The sequence below is a fragment of the Schistocerca americana genome, chromosome 4 (genome assembly GCF_021461395.2).
Source record: "Schistocerca americana isolate TAMUIC-IGC-003095 chromosome 4, iqSchAmer2.1, whole genome shotgun sequence".
Classification (NCBI taxonomy): domain Eukaryota; kingdom Metazoa; phylum Arthropoda; class Insecta; order Orthoptera; family Acrididae; genus Schistocerca; species Schistocerca americana.
In genome coordinates, this window is record NC_060122.1 from 356,897,483 (window position 1) to 356,915,249 (window position 17,767).

At 44.0% G+C, this 17,767-nt stretch overlaps 1 protein-coding gene across 5 annotated transcripts in view; it reads right to left on the reverse strand.

Moving 5' to 3' along the window:
• LOC124613056 (multiple PDZ domain protein-like) overlaps window positions 1-17,767 on the reverse strand; it is a 1,056,684-nt gene that overhangs the window by 751,407 nt on the left and 287,510 nt on the right. For all 5 annotated transcript variants that reach the window (XR_006979603.1, XM_047141637.1, XM_047141635.1 and 2 more), the window contains exon 2: window positions 7,357-7,544. Coding sequence is in view for 4 of the 5 variants with exons in the window: in XM_047141637.1 (XP_046997593.1) it covers window positions 7,357-7,544 (188 nt within the window). In the remaining variant the exon portion in view is untranslated. The remainder of the gene's footprint in view (window positions 1-7,356; window positions 7,545-17,767) is intronic.

The following is a 17,767-nucleotide window of genomic DNA, read 5'->3' on the forward strand; positions in this document are numbered from 1 at the left end:
CATATTTCTCTTTGGTTTCATTTCCTGCTTGCTCAATCTACAGACAGAATAACATCGGGGATAGATTACAATCTTGTCTCACTCCCTACTCGACCAATGCATCTATTCCACGCCTTTCGACTCCTATTAACAGTAGTTTGGTTTCTGTACAAGTTGTATTTAATCTATCGGTACCTGTATGTTATTCCTGCTACCTTCAGCGTTTCAAATAGTGTATTCCAGTCAACATTGTCAAGAGCTTTCTCAAAATCTGCAAATGCTATAACCGTTGATAACCTTCGGCAGCTTAAGCCATGGAACGCAAAGTTTATTCGCCTTCTTGTCTGTCTTTTACTTTTCTTCTAAGATGAGTCGTTGGGGCAGTATTCCTGGAGTTTCTCCCAGTTCTCTGGAAGCCAAACTGATCTTCCTCAAGGTCGGCTACTCCTGAAGCCTTTTTTCTATCAAGGTCTTTCAGCGATCTGCTAAATTCTTCTTGCAGTATCGCATCTCCTATCCGATCTTCACCTACTTCCATTTTTCTTTATGTAATATTGTCTTCAATTTCATTTCCCTTGTATATCCCCTCTATGCATTCTTTCCACTCTTCTCTTCTTTGCTTACTATTTGCTAGCCGTCTAAGCTGTTGATATTGATATAGCCATCCCTATTTTCTACAAAAATCTCTTTAACTTTCGTATAGGCGCGATGTATTTCCCCTTACTTACAAGACTCTACGTTTGGTGAAAGGAAGCAAAAAAAAAAAAAAAATTATGGGTGGTGGTTTGGGCGAAATGAGATGCAGATAAATAGGTTTACCATGAAATCGAACTCATTTCAAACTGCCAAAATTCTGTTAACCAGTGTTTTGAAAGTCTAAGCAATTTTGACAAGTGAAGTTAAACGTATTTGGCAGGCAGCCACTGGGAAATCTAAAGCAAGGGGGTAGGGGGATTGAGAGCTGAACGATGACTTAATTCGCCCACCCAAATTAGCTCATGCAAATTAATGCCACCTACCATTGCAGCCTATAGTCGAGACGGTGTACGAAGCTACCTGACAGTTGGTAGCGTTGTTGTAAGCTTTCAACTGGAAAGTCTGGTACCGAGCGCCGCGAAATTTGAATCCCCGCCAGACGTCATGGACGTCGAAGACCCCTAGAGGTCTCTGCACCATCGCGCCGTAAGCTGTGGCGGCGCGCGCCTCCTGGCCTGCATTTAGTGTGAGGGCGCCTTAGTGGAACACGCGGTTACAGCGGCCAATAGCGGCGTCCCTGATAGAGTACTTAAGCGCCTGCCTCTTACTCAACCAGTCCCACCCTTAAGTACCTTGGCGTCACCCTCGACCGTCGCCTCTCCTGGACTCCTCACCTCCGGACAATCCAAGCCAAGGCACGCTCCCGACTCAGTCTCCTCAAGGTCCTCTCCGGCCGTACGTGGGGTCTGGACCCCTCCACCATCCTCCACACCTATAAATCCCTCATCCGCCCTATCCTTTGTTATGCCCATCCGGCTTGGATCTCCGCCCCCCCCCCCCCAACTTTTATAACTCCCTCCAAATCCTTGAACGCCATGCTCTCCGCTTCGCCTATCGCATCCGTCTCCCCTCCCCTACGCGGATCCTGTACAATCTCATCCCCTTCCCCCACCTCCTCCTCTTCCTTGAAAGGATACGGATCCTGTACACCTCCCGTAAACTCGATCCTCCTCACCCGCTCATCTCCCCGATCCTCTCTCACCCCCGCCCGCTGCCGCGCCTGTATTCGCACGTCCCACCCGGTCTCCATCTCTCCACCCTCCTTACCCTCTCCCAAGGTGGCTTCCGCCAGCTCCCCCTCCCTGATGATGTGCTCCTCCCCTCCATCTACCCCTCCTATCAAATTTGACCCTGCCCCATCCCCCACTTCCGGTGTCCTTTCCTTTAGGCACCCTCCCTCCCTTCTCTTCCCTTCCCTTCTCTTTCCTTTTCCCCCATCCCCTCCATCCACCCTTCTTCCCCCGGGCTTCCCCTCCCCCTTCCTCCCTCCCCCCCCATCTCCCCTGCCTGTGGTATCTCTGCTCTCCCGCTCCCCTTCCTCCTCCTCCTCCTCCTCTCTTGGCAGGTCCCCGGACTCGCACACGCATAGTGAACATTCGCGCGCCGGAGGTCATCGCCATTAGTGTCTCGTGTGTGTGCGCCTTCGTTTGTGTTTAGTGTTTGTTCGCCGAAACGCCGCCACTGTTCACGTGTACCATCGCCATCATCCCTGTTTTGTGCGCCGTGTCGACTAGTGTCAGTGTTGTTTTCGCGTCAGGCGTGAACGGCTCCGTGTTTTTTGTTTTTTGGTGTCCACATTGTTTTGCCCGCCATTCTCTTTGTCCCCTCTATTTATTACTTTTTGTAAATCTCAAGGCTGAAGAGCGGCGTACTCAGCTGCTGACAGCCCGCCTTGTGTAAGGTGATAAAAATTACAATAAAGAAAAAAAAAAAAAAACTCAACCAGCCAGTCTAATTTGCGTACGTCTCTGGACACATCACCTCGCGTTAGACAGCTTACTTACTTTCTTGTCCTGTGAACGAGTGGACGTGGTTGTTAGGTTTCCTTGTGACTCCGCTGTTTCGATCTTGTTGTTCGTTCTGCCCTTCGTTAGTCGTGTCCGTCCTCTCCCGTTGTGGTGTTCGCGGGCCGCTCCGCGGGTCCCGCCGTGCTTTCCGTCGCTGCAACTCCGCGACCGTTCCGTTCGCAGTTACAACAGAAAGTGCTAACGGATGCGGGCGAAAACAGTAGCTGTCTACAGAGTTGTGACAACACTAAGGCGTTGCGATAGAGACGTTTACAAAATCGCATCACGTCACTGGTTGACCGAGAGAGGTGGCGCAGTGGTTAGACACTGGGCTCGCATTCGGAAGGACGACGGTTCAATCCCGCGTCCGGCCATCCTGATTTAGGTTTTCAGTGATTTCCCTAAATCACTCGAGGCAAATGCCGGGATGGTTACTCTGAAAGGGCACGGCCGACTTCCTTCCCCATCCTTCCCTATTCCGATGAGACCGATGACCACGCTGTCTGGTCTCCTTCCCCAAACCAACCAACCAACGTCACTGGTTGATGTAGGCCGCCAAGGCTGCTGCACCCAGCCCACAGTAACTGTCACGGACCAACTTACGCCGAGACATCTGTAAGTAACTTGTGTGTAAGTAAGGTTTCGCTCCGGCATTCGAAAATTCGACGTCATTGGAAACCCGGTGACGTATTTGGATTGGATATTTCGTAATAAATGCCTTGCTGCAGGCGTTACACACTGACAGGCAGTCGCCAGTGATTAGGCCGTTCGAAAGGAGGGATGGTGGCACACCCTCTGTGTCCGTGTCCGAGCGTGCGCGCGAACGCCTGTGTGTGTGTGTGTGTGTGTGTGTGTGTGTGTGTGTGAGGCCGCCACCACAAAGGCACATCGCTCACCAGGCATCCTTTCAGTGCCGAGCAGTCGCCTCCAGATGGCGCTTGCTCTTTGGGACCGCCTCCTGCTTCCGCCGTCACGTCCGTCAGCGCATCGTATTCGTCCGTGGATAGTGCTGCCAGCAGGCAAAGAGAGCACTGTCAGCCGGGGACTACTTTACTGCACTTAGTACTGACGGATACGGAGATCCTTCCACCGACACGCTGAAAAGACGACACACTGCACACTGTGGACACGCTCTCAGTTCAACCCCTATAGCGCCAACAGTTCCTGCAGTTCGGCTATTCCGACAAGTGCTAACATTTCCTGCAATTACACTACGTAGCACAGTTGCACGAGTTCCGTTCAGGACACTACACTCCGACTTCGCAATAACTATTTACATATAACTAGGACAGTCAAACTCGTGTCTGCATAAGTACTTTTAGACACAGTGAAACTATCATAGAATGCCAAGAGACAGCAAATTATTTAGATTTCACTGTATTAGGCACAGGGCATCAAGTGATTGGTACCAACTACTACCGAAGTTAAGTAATGTTTTTACCACCCTGCCAAGGAGGTGTATAATTTGATAGCAGTAGTATGCAAACTGCCACTGTGATATTCCATGTAAAGTAGGACACACTTACGATATTTAAAAGTTTAAAATTTGGTACTTTTTATATATTTTTTGAAAAGGCTGGACTTTTTACTGTACGGCAACGACAGTTTGTGACCCATTATTGCTTACCCTCCATAATTTGTAGCCATTTTTATAATGCCATATGTTTTTCATGTGATGAGAGTGTGAATTATTGGAGATTTTGGACATTCACTTCAACTAATTGAGAGGTAAGAATTAACATATCATTATTTATATTACTGTTGCATACCCTTATGTATTGCATAAACAGTATAAAACTGAAGTAGGTAAATTATAGGTTGGGGTAAACAATATAACACAAAAGCATGAACTTTCATGTAACATGAGTCACTTTCATGTAGTTAAGTTTTTATACCAAGAGAGATATTAGAGATAACGTTATCTTGTTCAGTAATTTACTTCTTAGTGTGAATGTGTAGCTAATATCACTACTAAAAATTTCCTAATTTCAGCCAATATTGTAAAAAACATAAAATTAAATGTGTAACGTGATTCACGTAATTTAAGCCACAGTTGTATTATTTTAAGATTAGAAGAAGAGGATGCCCTTAGCAGCAGCAGAAAGACAGATTAGGAGGAGGGAAAAGTTAAAGATTGAAGGAAAATATGAACAATTTAAGAAGAAGCATCTGGAAGTAGCAAGGACTGTTACTAGAAGAAAGAAGAGCTAAAAATAGGGAGAAAGTTAGAAAACATAGCAACATAAGATGAAAGATCAGCAACCTAGTAAAGCAAGTTTGCACCGTATTACTCACATAGTGCTCTGGATAAAGCCGTAGTTAGAGTGTTGCAATTGCTTACATTAGCAAGGTACTGTCAACTGTAGCTAAAAATGTGAATGTAGCTTAAGAATGGTCAGATGGACCTGCATCACAATTTAAAAACAAATATTACTGCTGCTGTACTTCAATTTCAATCATTTCATAATGTGGAAATCTATTGGAACTTATTTGCTACATCCCATGGTAAAGGAACCGTAGATAGAATTGGCGCAGTTCCAGAACGGCTAGTGGAGAATGCAGTAAAAAAAGCGAAAATTCATAGTAGGTGATGCATCAACTTTCGTTCAGGTAGCTGCAAGTACCACAACTATGCAGGGTTTTCATGTGTCTATTGATGAAATTCAAGGAATCAATGTGAAACTTAATCTGGCTCAAATATTTTCTTCAGCACCTTCAGTATCAAACATAAAATGCATTCACTGCTTTCAGCACAAAAAAGGAGTACTATAAACATATCTGCTGTCTCCAAAGAGTTTTGCTGCATTAGATCATCATACTGCACAAATTTCAGAAAGTGTGATAATTGGAGACTGGTACAAAGTAGAATATGACAGTAAATTCAATGCTGAAGAAGTAAATTCAGTTTTGCCCGCCCGATTGGCCGTGCGGTCTAACGCAGGGCTTTCCGGGCGGGACGGAGCATCGGTCCCTGGCACGAATCCGCCCGGCGGATTTGTGTCGAGGTCCGGTGATCCGGCCAGTCTGTGGATGGTTTTTAGGCGGTTTTCCATCTGCCTTGGCAAATGCGGGCTGGTTCCCCTTATTCCGCCACACCTACACTATGTCGGCGATTGCTGCGCAAACAAGTTCTCCACGTACGCGTACACCACCATTACTCTACCGCGAAAACATAGGTGTTACAACTCGTCTGGTATGAGACGTTCCCTGGGGTGTCCACCGGGGGCCGAACCGCACAATAACCCTGAAAGTGGTTCGGTGTGGGATGACGGAGGGGTGAAGTGGACTGCGGTAGTCGTCGTGGGGTTGTGGACCACTGCGGCTGCGGCGGGGACGGAGCCCTTCCGTCGTTTCTAGGTCCCCGGTTAACATAACATAACATAAATTCAGTTTTTGGAAATTCTTAGGTAATCAGTGCAATGAAGTGTGCTGCTCACTATTGGAAATGGTCTGTAAAATGTGATGAAATTATAAATCATCTACTTCATGTTACGAATGCAAGAGGATATTATCAGTTCTCTGACTTTTAATTGAATTTGCAGTTCATTTTCCCAGACGTCATGCTCTTATAATTTTTCATAGTGTTTGAGAAGTGAAATGTTAACGTTAAGTTTATCTTATTCGGCACATAGTGTCATATTTTCATTTCTCTGCAAGAAGTAGCAAGTAACATGAGACACGTAACATACTCACGTGCCTTTTTCAGTACGTTACAATATTTCACACGGTATATATATTTTTAGAAATCTGTAACTAGAATGAAATTTTCACTCTACAGCGGGGGGTGCGCTGATATGAAACTTCCTTGCAGATTAAAACTGTGTGCCGGACCGAGACTCGAACTCGGGACCTTTGCCTATCGCGGGCAAGTCCTCTACCAACTGAGCTACCCAAGCACGACTCACGCCTCGTCATGACAGCTTTACTTCTGCCAGTACCTCGTCTCCTACCTTCCAAGCTTTACAGAAGCTCTCCTGCGAACCTTGCAGTGCGAGTCTCGGTCCGGCACACAGTTTTAATCTGCCAGGAAGTTTCATCTGTAACTCCGTCATTTGAATGCCAGCTTAATATGCCTTTTCTGTGATAAAAACCAGATCCATACTCCTAATAGTTTGAGGACACTTTTGATCTAAATTGCACATTAGGAATAGGATGTCCCGAATTTGTAACATGAGTCACACCATAAAATTACAATCTTGTTCTTTAATTTTAATGCTCTTACCTGCTTAAATAACACTTGAAGACCTTTGCCTGAGTAACACAATTTATAATGATGATTTACAAAAGAAAATATGGGTTACAGATTGATAACAAGTCAACATAATAAAACACTGATTTCAAAATGAGGAGCGCCGGAACAAAAACCGACAAATCCGCTTTTGCTGTTAATACAGAATGTAACAAATAGTGATTTCTAAATGGCCCCAGAAGCTATAAAAAGAAGAAACACACCATAAAACACTTGATGTCGCGTTGTGCTGAAAATTATTTTGTGGCTGCATGTATTATTACTCCCGTATCTCCCCCCCTACAGGTCGAACACGCGAATACAGCAAAAGTGGATATATCGGGTTTTGTTCCGGCGCTCCTCAAATGTAATGTGAGTCACCATGGAATCTCCCCCACTCATTTTATTGACCTATACAGTTTTCTGCTACCGTGGATGTTTGGGCTGAAGTAATAGTAACTTTCAGTTACAACACGCGCGTGTGTGTGTGTGTGTGTGTGTGTGTGTGTGTCTTTGTCTTCCTAGAGCATCCAGTGGCTGTTTACGCCTTGACACAATCCTACATGTATAGCACGGCGGCCTAGCGGGGCGGTGCGATGCACTGACCTCGAGAATCTCGTCGCCGACGCGCAGGCAGCCGCTCTTGTGGGCGGCGCCGGCGGGGTTGAGGCCGCAGACGAGCACGGCCATCTTGTTGCGGTCCTTATGGCCCGCCAGGCTGAGGCCGAGGCCAGCGGGCCCGCGCTCCAACGTCGCCACCACCGCGCCCTCGCCATACTTCTTCTTTACCTTGTCTGCAACACAGAACACCACACACGTCACCACAACCCAGCAAAAGCAATTTGTGCACTGCACCGACGCTTCATAAATTGTATTCCGCGGTACCTTTGGCTTGTCTACACTACTGGCCATTAAAATTGCTACACGAAGAAAAAATTCAGATGATAAAAGGATATTCATTGGACAAATATATTATACTAGAACTGACATGTGATTACATTTTCACGCAATTTGGGTGCATAGATCCTGAAAAATCAATACCCACAACAACCCCCTCTGGCCGTAATAACGGCCTTGATATGCCTGGGCATTGAGTCAGAGCTTGAATGGCGTGTACAGGTACACTGCCCTTGCAGCTTCAACACGATACCACAGTTCATCATGAGTAGTGACTCGCGTATTGTGAGGAGCCAGTTGCTCGGCCACCATTGACCAGACGTTTTCACTTGGTGAGAGATCTGGAGAATGTGCTGGCCAGGGCAGCAGTCGAACATTTTCTGTATCCCGAAAGGCCCGTACAGGACCTGCAATATGCGGTCGTGCATTATCCTGCTGAAATGTAAGGTTTCGCAGGGATCGAATGAAAGGTCGTAACACATCTGAAAAGTAACGTCCACTGTTCAAAGTGCCGCCAATGCGAACAAGAGGTGACCGAGACGTGTAACCAATGGCACCCCGTACCATCACGCCGGGTGATACGCCAGTATGGCGATGACGAATACACGCTTCCAATATGCGTTCACCGCGATATCGCCAAACACGGAGGCGACCATCGTGATGCTGTAAACAGGACCTGGATTCATCCGAAAAAATGACGTTTTACCATTCGTGCACCCAGGTTCGTCGTTGAGTACACCATCGCAGGCGCTCCTGTCTGTGATGCAGCGTCAAGGGTAACCGCACCCATGGTCTCCGAGCTGACAGTCCATGCTGCTGCAAATGTCGTCGAACTGTTCGTGCAGATGGTTGATGTCTTGCAAAAGTCCCCATTTGTTGACTCAGGGATAGAGACGTGGCTGCACGATCCGTTAGAGCCGTGCGGATAAGATACCGGTCATCTCGACTGCTAGTGATACGAGGCCGTTGGAATCCAGCACGGCGTTCCGTATTACCCTCCTGAAACCACCGATTCCATATTCTGCAAACAGCCATTGGACCTCGACCAACGCGAGCAGCAATGTCGCGATACGATAAACCGCAATCGCGATAGGCTACAATCCGACCTTTATCAAAGTCGGAAACGTGACGGTACGCATTTCTCCTGCTTACACGAGGTATCAAAACAACGTTTCACCAGGCATATTGCATTTGCATATCACAGCATTTTCTTTCCGTCGGTTAAATTTCGCGTCTGCAGCACGTCACCTTCATGGTGTAGTAATTTTAATGGCCAGTAGTGTAACTTAAAAAATAACAATATAAATTAGCGTCCTTACCAAGTTGAAAACAAACAAAATAACAACTAACCGTCTCTTCCACTAAGTAAATTGAATTTTCGAAAGGAATGCGACACCGACAGTAGATCAGAGACCGGCTGGCTACCTTGCAGATGGCAAACTCGACAGTGAGGGAACGATTGCACAACGCGCAATTGATCTGTAATAGCGGAATGTCGGTGCAGCTTCAAATATGAATATACTCAATTATCGCAGTTGATGATGTTGATACTTTTACCACCTGCATCTACATATTCAGGGTATCCCAGGAGGAACGATCAACATTCAGTGGCATGACAGGAATTTGAAGCAAAAAAGTCTACTAAACTTCGGCTCTGAAATGCGTACCTTAAGAGCTATGGAAATTTGTTCAGCAGAAGAGATGTCTTTCAATGTAGCGAAGATTAACAAGTGATTATAGGTCTTAATGCATACATTTTAGAGCCCATGTTTATTACCCTTTTTTTCTTCAAATGACCGTATCTGTCATATCCCTGGATACTGACTGTTTCTCAGGCTGTATTTACGATACAGTGTTCTCAGCTTATGCGTCGACAGAAAGTTGCTACATATCGCGACAGATTTGATGTTGAACCGGTCAAAAGAATTCAGATTCCTTCCACAATGCCTAATATTTTCGTATCTGTGAATACAAGAACCAGTGCTACATATCTCATTAAAAGATAATTCAAACCTTTTTAATTCTGTAAATTTAAAGTTTTTTTAAGAACTTTTGGATTAATGATGAGATTATTTTTGAAGCATATAAATATCATGTGAAACAATTGTCGTTTAAATGCATATAATTGGTGTCAGGGATTTTCTCTGCCTCGTGATGACTGGGTGTTGTGTGCTGTCCTTAGGTTAGTTAGGTTTAAGTAGTTCTAAGTTCTAGAGGACTGATGACCATAGATGTTAAGTCCCATAGTGCTCAGAGCCATTTGAACCATTTTTTGAAATGCATATAATTAATTTGCAGAATGTTGCATTAAAATACAGGGCTATTCAAAAAGAAGGAACAGATTTCAAACATTTATTGCTACTAAACTACGAAAGCTATAAACACGATTCCAACGTTCCTGAAAAGAGATAAGTTCAAATTTTTATGCATTGAACGTGAGCACCATGAGCTACACGACAAATATCAAAACGGTGGTTCATTTCCTGCCATACATGAAGCAGCTGTCTTTAGTTATCCTATTCACAGCGTCAACAATGCAATCTTGCCGACTTTCAGGTGTGTCAGGCACGGTGTGCGTGTGTGTGCGCGCGCGCTCGGGTGTGTGTGTGTGTGTGTGTGTGTGTGTGTGTGTGTGTGTGTGTGTGTGTGTGTGTGTGTGGAGGGGGGGAGGGGGGGGGGTTGGGGGGTAAAAACGCGGCCTTAGAGTAGGTATTTCTCTAAGCACGTCGGACGTTACCTGAATCACACCATTTCAAGACGTTGGATTGGAAGAGGAGAATCAGAAGGTGAACTTCATCGCCGGTAGCCTCTCACGTCTCGAGATCCCACACCTTGTGACTTATCTGTGGGGTTACGTAAGGACCGCGTTTTTATGCCCCCCCCCCCCTGCCCCCCTCCTTACCTGATGCTCTTTGAAGTCTGCGCCTGAGACATCGCTGCATCGTGTGTGGCAGAAAATGACCCATCATTCTGACATTTGTCGTGTAGCACATAGTGCTCACATTGAATGTATAAAAATTTTAACTTTTCTCTTTCCAGGAATGTTGAGAACCATAGCGTTTATTGAGAAGACTAAGAAACACTTCTCGCAGCAGTAATGATGGTCACAATCATGAACTTCAAAGAATCAAAATACCCGTTTTCTAGAAGCAAGTAGAATAGAAAACACATCAGAGGTCGTTTGCAAGTGCAGCCTAACGGCTAGGGGCACACCAGACTTCATTCGCGCACTGGCTGTAGTAGGCCTACTCCTGAGTTATCGATTTCCGCGTGCTGTCTTGCGCGCCTGCGTCCATAATGTTAGATTCAGTGTCATCTGCTGCATCTCTAAAGAATATTGTTTTATGTAAATAAAGTGAAGCCATATATGCTTCTGAAAGCAGATTTTCAATAAACATATACCTTTCGTATAAAAACTGAAAAATGTTTCTTTGATTAATGTGTTTACTTCGATATCCAGTCTTTTCAAACGGCTTGAATGAAACTATTCCGTAAAATTAAATTGATATTTCAGCTTGTTATAGTGAAAAAACGGGGCGCAGTTAGTAACTGATACCTGGATATTATTAAATTTAGCCCCTCCTCCCTCACCACTTCTTATCATGTTAGCGACTATACTCCTATCATCCCCCGTTCTCTCTCTCTCTCTCTCTCTCTCTCTCTCTCTCTCTCTTGTACAACAAGTGAACAAGTGAGAGTTGTCACCCATAGTAAGAAGCGGATGGAAACGAATACACAGCCAAGATCTGGGAAATTTTACGAATGTAAAAAATGTTCAAATGGCTGTGAGCACTATGGGACTTGGCATCTGAGGTCATCAGTCCCCTAGACTTAGAACTACTTACACCCAACTAACCTAAGGACAGCATACACATCCACGTCCGAGGCACGATTCGAACCTGCTACCGTAGCAGCAGCGTGGTTCCGGACTGTAGCGCCTAGAACCAGTCGGCCAGAAAGACCGGCTTTACGAATGTAACCAAACCACATCTTCATACACACACACTCCGTACGCCTTTTTACAGTGTGTACTTTGTGCACCACTAACTGTTCCCCTTGTGGTCTGGGATGCTGCTGACACGAGTCTATTCACAAAATGCAGTTGTAAGTCTTCTTATCAGATGTGCTTTTCGAATGTTAGAGTCGTCTTCGAGTACTCGTTGGAATCTAAAACTTCTCAGTTCTCGCATTACCCATTACTAGAGCACACTGGACACAAATGTCAGTGCGGCACAAGTTTTTCCGGTCAGAACGAAAAATTAATCGTTCTGGAGCATTTTAGACTGTGGACGGCAAATTATAAAACGACCAATATCACGAAGGCTGTGAAAAATGTGAGTCAACGCACTGTCGTTGTCGAAAACCTAAGCACTCAGACTCAATATTGGGATAGAGGTTTCTGACGCTCAAGTACCTTGTACCTGGTGGGTTTTTGCATCAGAAAATGGGAGCTATGAAAAGATTCTCTTTCAAAGCACTAGGGCGTTAAAGATCTACTTAAAATATTTTTTGATTCTGCCGCAAATTTTTTTTATTGCAATAAAATTTCAGCAAACGGCGCATCAGTGGTTACAAGTGCTGCCCTAAGGCTTGGATTGGAATAAAAATCCCTGCAGACGTTTACCTCAACAAGAGGCAGTGTCTGTCTGCACCTATTACGTTGAAGTTGTCGAGATGAATTTGGAAGGTATGGTAGCAATTAAGTCAGACTCTGAGAATCTTAACTGCTCATACGTGGATAGCACAACTGGAAGATGCTGACTGTGATATTCAGGTATCAGAGATCAATTCCTTAGCAGGAATAAAGTATGTAACATATATGAGGAGTTAAAATTACGATCAATTGTCCAAATGTTAAAATTATGATTATTTTTCCAAATGTTTCTGTTATTTTGTCCACAAGAAATTGAAAATTTTAAGGCTCTCTTTTCAACACGTTAAGCGCCCTTGAATCCATACTCTTCTATACAATATTCGAGCATATCTAATAACGCTAACGCAGCAGTTTCACGCACACCGATATTTGGAAACAAAATCTGTGCAGTAGGTGTGTTGGAGGGGTGTGCGTTCGTAGATCACTTTAACGAGGTACCGTGTGATTGTTTCTGGGAGCTCACAAATCACATTGGTAATGGAGGCGTCTACCTGCACGTTCATTCTCACACTCAGGTTGAAGATGACCTAAAATCTAATTTATCCCTGGAGAGCAACAATAGAATATAGTGGAACTGTTGCCCACGCCTAAATTCCTTTGCTTGAGCTAATTTTAATTTCATGGGCCTCAATGGACGAAGGCAATTCTTTCAATTGGACGCCACTTCACCTACTTGCTTGTCCCTCATCTATCCCATTTATCCAGCTAGAAAGGGAACCTACAGTTTAACGTGGAATCCGAACGCGTTTCGATCCTTGCAACTCCTCATATGGTTGAGAGATGAAGGCTAGATTATAGGCAGTCTTGAAAGTTTCCGCAGTCCGACTACGATTCGACTCCGCGACGCCCCGCAGGCCCTTTACCATTAGAACTGCTTGAACTGTTAACCTAATGAATCCTTTTTTAATAGATGAGACATACGTCACCCTCTGGACATCACAACGATCTCTTCAAATCGATGTCAACCAATTTATCTCCTGATGCAACCAGTGGTTCACAGGATAAGTCCTTCCAATAGTTACGCAATAAATCGCAGAACTAACCCTCCGCGTGACTTCTACCTCACCATGAAGAAATATTCTATCCAATTAAAGAACACACCAACATACCTTGGACTAACTCACGACCTTAAACGAACATACAAACTGCCCTTACGAACCATTCAACATAAAGCTCATGATAGACTAGAACTACTAACCTGTCCATATTTCACGTCAAAAAAGCCATAATGTGACCAATCTTCTCTTATGTCAATGTCGCCTGGATTTTAGTTCAACAAAAATTCTACCTCTCCCTATAAAATCCCTGAACGCCATGCACTCTGCATTACGTTTCATACCTGTTTACTCCTCTTTCCCCCTAGGATCCTCTATGAACTCATAAATTACGCCCCCCCCCCCCCCCCGCCCCGCCATACACACACACACACACACACACACACACACACACACACACTGATAACATTCGGATTTGCTACAATTCCCTCAACTGGACGCCAATCACCCCACCGTTTTCATCCTTGATTTTCAACCCTTGGATTCTGCGTAGAGATTACCAACACATGCGCCCAACTTTACAACTAGACATTCTCCATATCCTATTCCACATCTTCCAACGTGAACACGAAATCCTCCTTGAAATCTACCCTTCCTTCCAGGTGTAGGAGAATATTCCTCTTCCTCTCCACCTAAGCTCCCCCTCTCCCCTATTTTTTCCCCCTGCCTTTGCACAAACTTGACTCAGGGTCCTCCAACTACGATTTCAGGCCACATCCTTTCCAAACACTCTCTCCCTGCAACAATCTTACTCATATATTACTCACTTCCTGTAACCCAGTTCAGTATAGTGAAGTGCTGTGCTTATATACTTCATCAATTTTCTGCATTTCAAAGGACAACAGTATTTTACTTGAAATCTTGAAAGTGTAAATGCCCATTTTAATATTAAATTCACAGATATCTGCCAAAATCACTGCAATTATTTGGGCATATGTATATGAACAAAACTGCGTACGGGTAGTGTGTGGGAGTAGAGGCCCCCTCCCGCAACTCCCTGACCCTGGAATCTTGGGTGTGATAAGAGACATCTGTAGCGTAGCCGGAAGTCTAGGTTATGTTGGAAGGTGAGAATCTGGTTGTGAATTGTCGAAGATAACGAATATGTATGCGAAATAAATGTTCTGCTAACAGACTAATCTGTAGCGTAGCCTGGAGCTTACGTTCGCGCTATATTAAACGCATTTTTCGTCGTCTCGTCATAAAAGCTATGACTGCAAGGTAACTTGAGAATACCCCCACCACATTAACTCTTCGAGATTGATTGGAAATTTCAAACAGCCCCTCTCCCACCTTCCACACACACAATACATATTTACTGATGTATTTGACCTGGAGAGGCATGGAGAAAAAAATCGACTGCTCAAATTACATTCGCAGCACGTAATATTCGACACATACTGTCCCCCTTTGAACGTTTGTGCAAGCATGTGTTATACAGATTCTACATTTTCAAAGAAGTTAGCAATCACAAGATCGACTTATTTTTGTAAGAGGTACATCAAAAGTAAGTGGCGATAATTCTGCGGCACCATGAATTTATTAGTGGTGCAAGCCTGGAACACTTTCATTTTGCCGATTACATTGTACTTTTTCCCTTAAGTACAGGTAGGGTAAGGTTGCTATCGATGGGCTGGCTCGATTTCTCTGTGGATATTGACAACAGGTGCATTCTAGTGGTCACTAAGTGTACTCCGTGTTGCCAATGATTCGTCACCTTAATGGTGAGTTGTTCCACGAAGACAAAAGTAAATTGGTGGTCTAGTAATTGACTAGTATTAGCGACCGACACGTCGCAGTGATATGGTAACGGTGATTAAATTTTTTCAGCCACTATTTGAAAGTACGAGCAATTCAGGCCATTTTGACATATTAAAATTACAATGTTACGTGCTGTGGACGGAGCTTAAGTATTGTTAAGCGATGCAGTGCGAGATGCCTTAAACGAATGACCTCAAATTGAATTTTGTCTAATCTTAAGCCTAAGCAGGCCACTATAAACAAATTGCAAGTAATGATTTTCACTGTACGTTTTCTAACAGTTTGCGTTTTTACATTCAGTTTTTTTTTTTCCTTCGAAGGTGACATCTTGCCTTCTAGCTTTAGAATACATGTTAATTCGCTTTCAGATGCCGACAAAAGCTTCCATATGAAATGTATTGACACTTATTTAGACGTGCGCAGAACAGCTATTATACTATAGCCCATTCATGGAAACTGCATCGCCCAATGAAGGAAACCCGTCCCCTTGAATGGGCCTATGACACTTTTTTATTTTATAAATATTTCATTAACAGCCAATATTGAGGAGTTCTGTGTCTATTATAGTGAAATGGAAAAGATAACGTTCACGTTACACTGAAAATCCAATATTTATTACAATATTCAAGAATTTTGTTACATATTCTCCTTGGTTACCTATGCATGACAACCGTCCTCTAAACTACGACTGAAGGTAGGCTCGTACATTAATTCCTGTAATAAGACTGCAATCATCTCAGCGAAAAGAAAATTGCAATCGTTAACAGTGAAGTCATGGATACTGTTGGTGACCTTGTAGTTAGGGTCAATGAAGACAAAGCGAAAAAAGATATAAACGGAAGAGTGAAATTGGCCTGCAGTGCTTCTGATAAACTAAATATCATTTTTAAAACCATGTTCCCCACGCATTTGAAACGGAAAGTTTACAATTATTGTGTATTAGAGGAGAAGGTGAAAAACGGACTTAGTTGTAAATATGGCCACCCTTATCCAAAAGGGTCGGCCTATCGCCCAGCACTGTAACTCTTTTCTAGAAGTTAGTAATGAAGAGTTAGACCTTATCATTCAAATTGTGTAGATTCAACGTCGGGTTTTGTGCGAACTGGTGTTTGTTCTGGACTATAAAACTTTAGCAGGTACGTAGCCTTTTCGTGTCCTTAAGAGTAGCTTAAAGAAATTTCACAATGATATGCTAAAACGAAAAGCCTTAGCTACTGTTAGAACCATGTCTTTTGCCACTCGCATCTTTAGGTTACATGTGATAATATCCATCTTGCTTAGGAGAAGGCGCAAGTATGGAGCCCCATTTAGACATCGCAATAGTGCCTAAGGATTTCAAATGCAGTTTTTCCGTTCGACACATCTCCTGTCCACAACATTAAGAGGCGAACCACCACTCGGGGACACATAACAGCATGCTCGAAAGTCCTACAAAGATAAGTTGGACCAATTGCTTGATAAAAATGCTGTCAAGAAGAGGTCGTTGAGTCCGGGGTTGGAAGCCAGCAAGGGGCCAGTATGAGACGAAGAAAGGCCTGATTTTTCATCAGACTCATCATATTTCTGTGACCCTCCCTTTGTTGCCTGGATATCAACGATGGGGTCACGAAAGACTCGAGCGATTCAATCTGCCTCTTTTGGACTGAAAAGCTCTTTACAGTCGCTTGCGGAAACTGTGGGTTAAATGTATTACGTACAACATGGGGACACACTTAGATTGCGGCAGGGTTGACAGAGCATTTAAGTTTACGATATCTGAAAAAAATATTTGATTTCGTTTTCCTTGTTTCTGCGAACCTGTGAACATCCGATCTTGTTTTCTTAGTCGAGATGTTGTCCATTACGTAACTTCTCCAAGACGGGCTTTTTGCCTCATTTCGCTTTCTCTGCACGCGAAAGCACCTACAGGTCATATTTGGAAGTGTTATTCGATCGATGCCGGCACGCGATTCTTGTGCCAAGTAGATAGCGCTCCGTTTACACCTTGCTGACGCGTCTCGCTAATGTACAAAACCACGTATCAATCGTCACAGGTTCGTTACGCGAAATTTACCCGAGAAAGACGATCAACATAGGTGACACGGTGTAATGAACAAACTAGGACGCAGAAAAAATAGTTCACGCTACTACAAAAAAAAGTACACCTAGATTAAAATATTCCAATAATGTCGTTCAGTGCAGTCTATCGTCGCACTAATTTTTACAGAGATCACCGGAGTCGTGTCTACTGAACATCTACAGATCTGTTAAAATAAATAAATGATATGCTACGTCTAATACATGTGACAGTTTTTCATTCTCTGACAGCTTTTGCGAGTAATACTTGACAGATGTAAAAATTACCGAACTATCAGTTTAATAAGTACCAGCTGCAAAATACTAACGCGAATTCTTTACAGAAGAATGGAAAAACTAGTAGAAGCCGACCTCGGGGAAGATCAGTTTGGATTCCGTAGAAATGTTGGAACACGTGAGGCAATACTGACCCTACGACTCACCTTAGAAGCTAGATTAAGGAAGGGCAAACCTACGTTTCTAGCATTTGTAGACTTAGAGAAAGCTTTTGACAATGTTGACTGGAATACTCTCTTTCAAATTCTGAAGGTGGCAGGGGTAAAATACAGGGAGCGAGAAGCTATTTACAATTTGT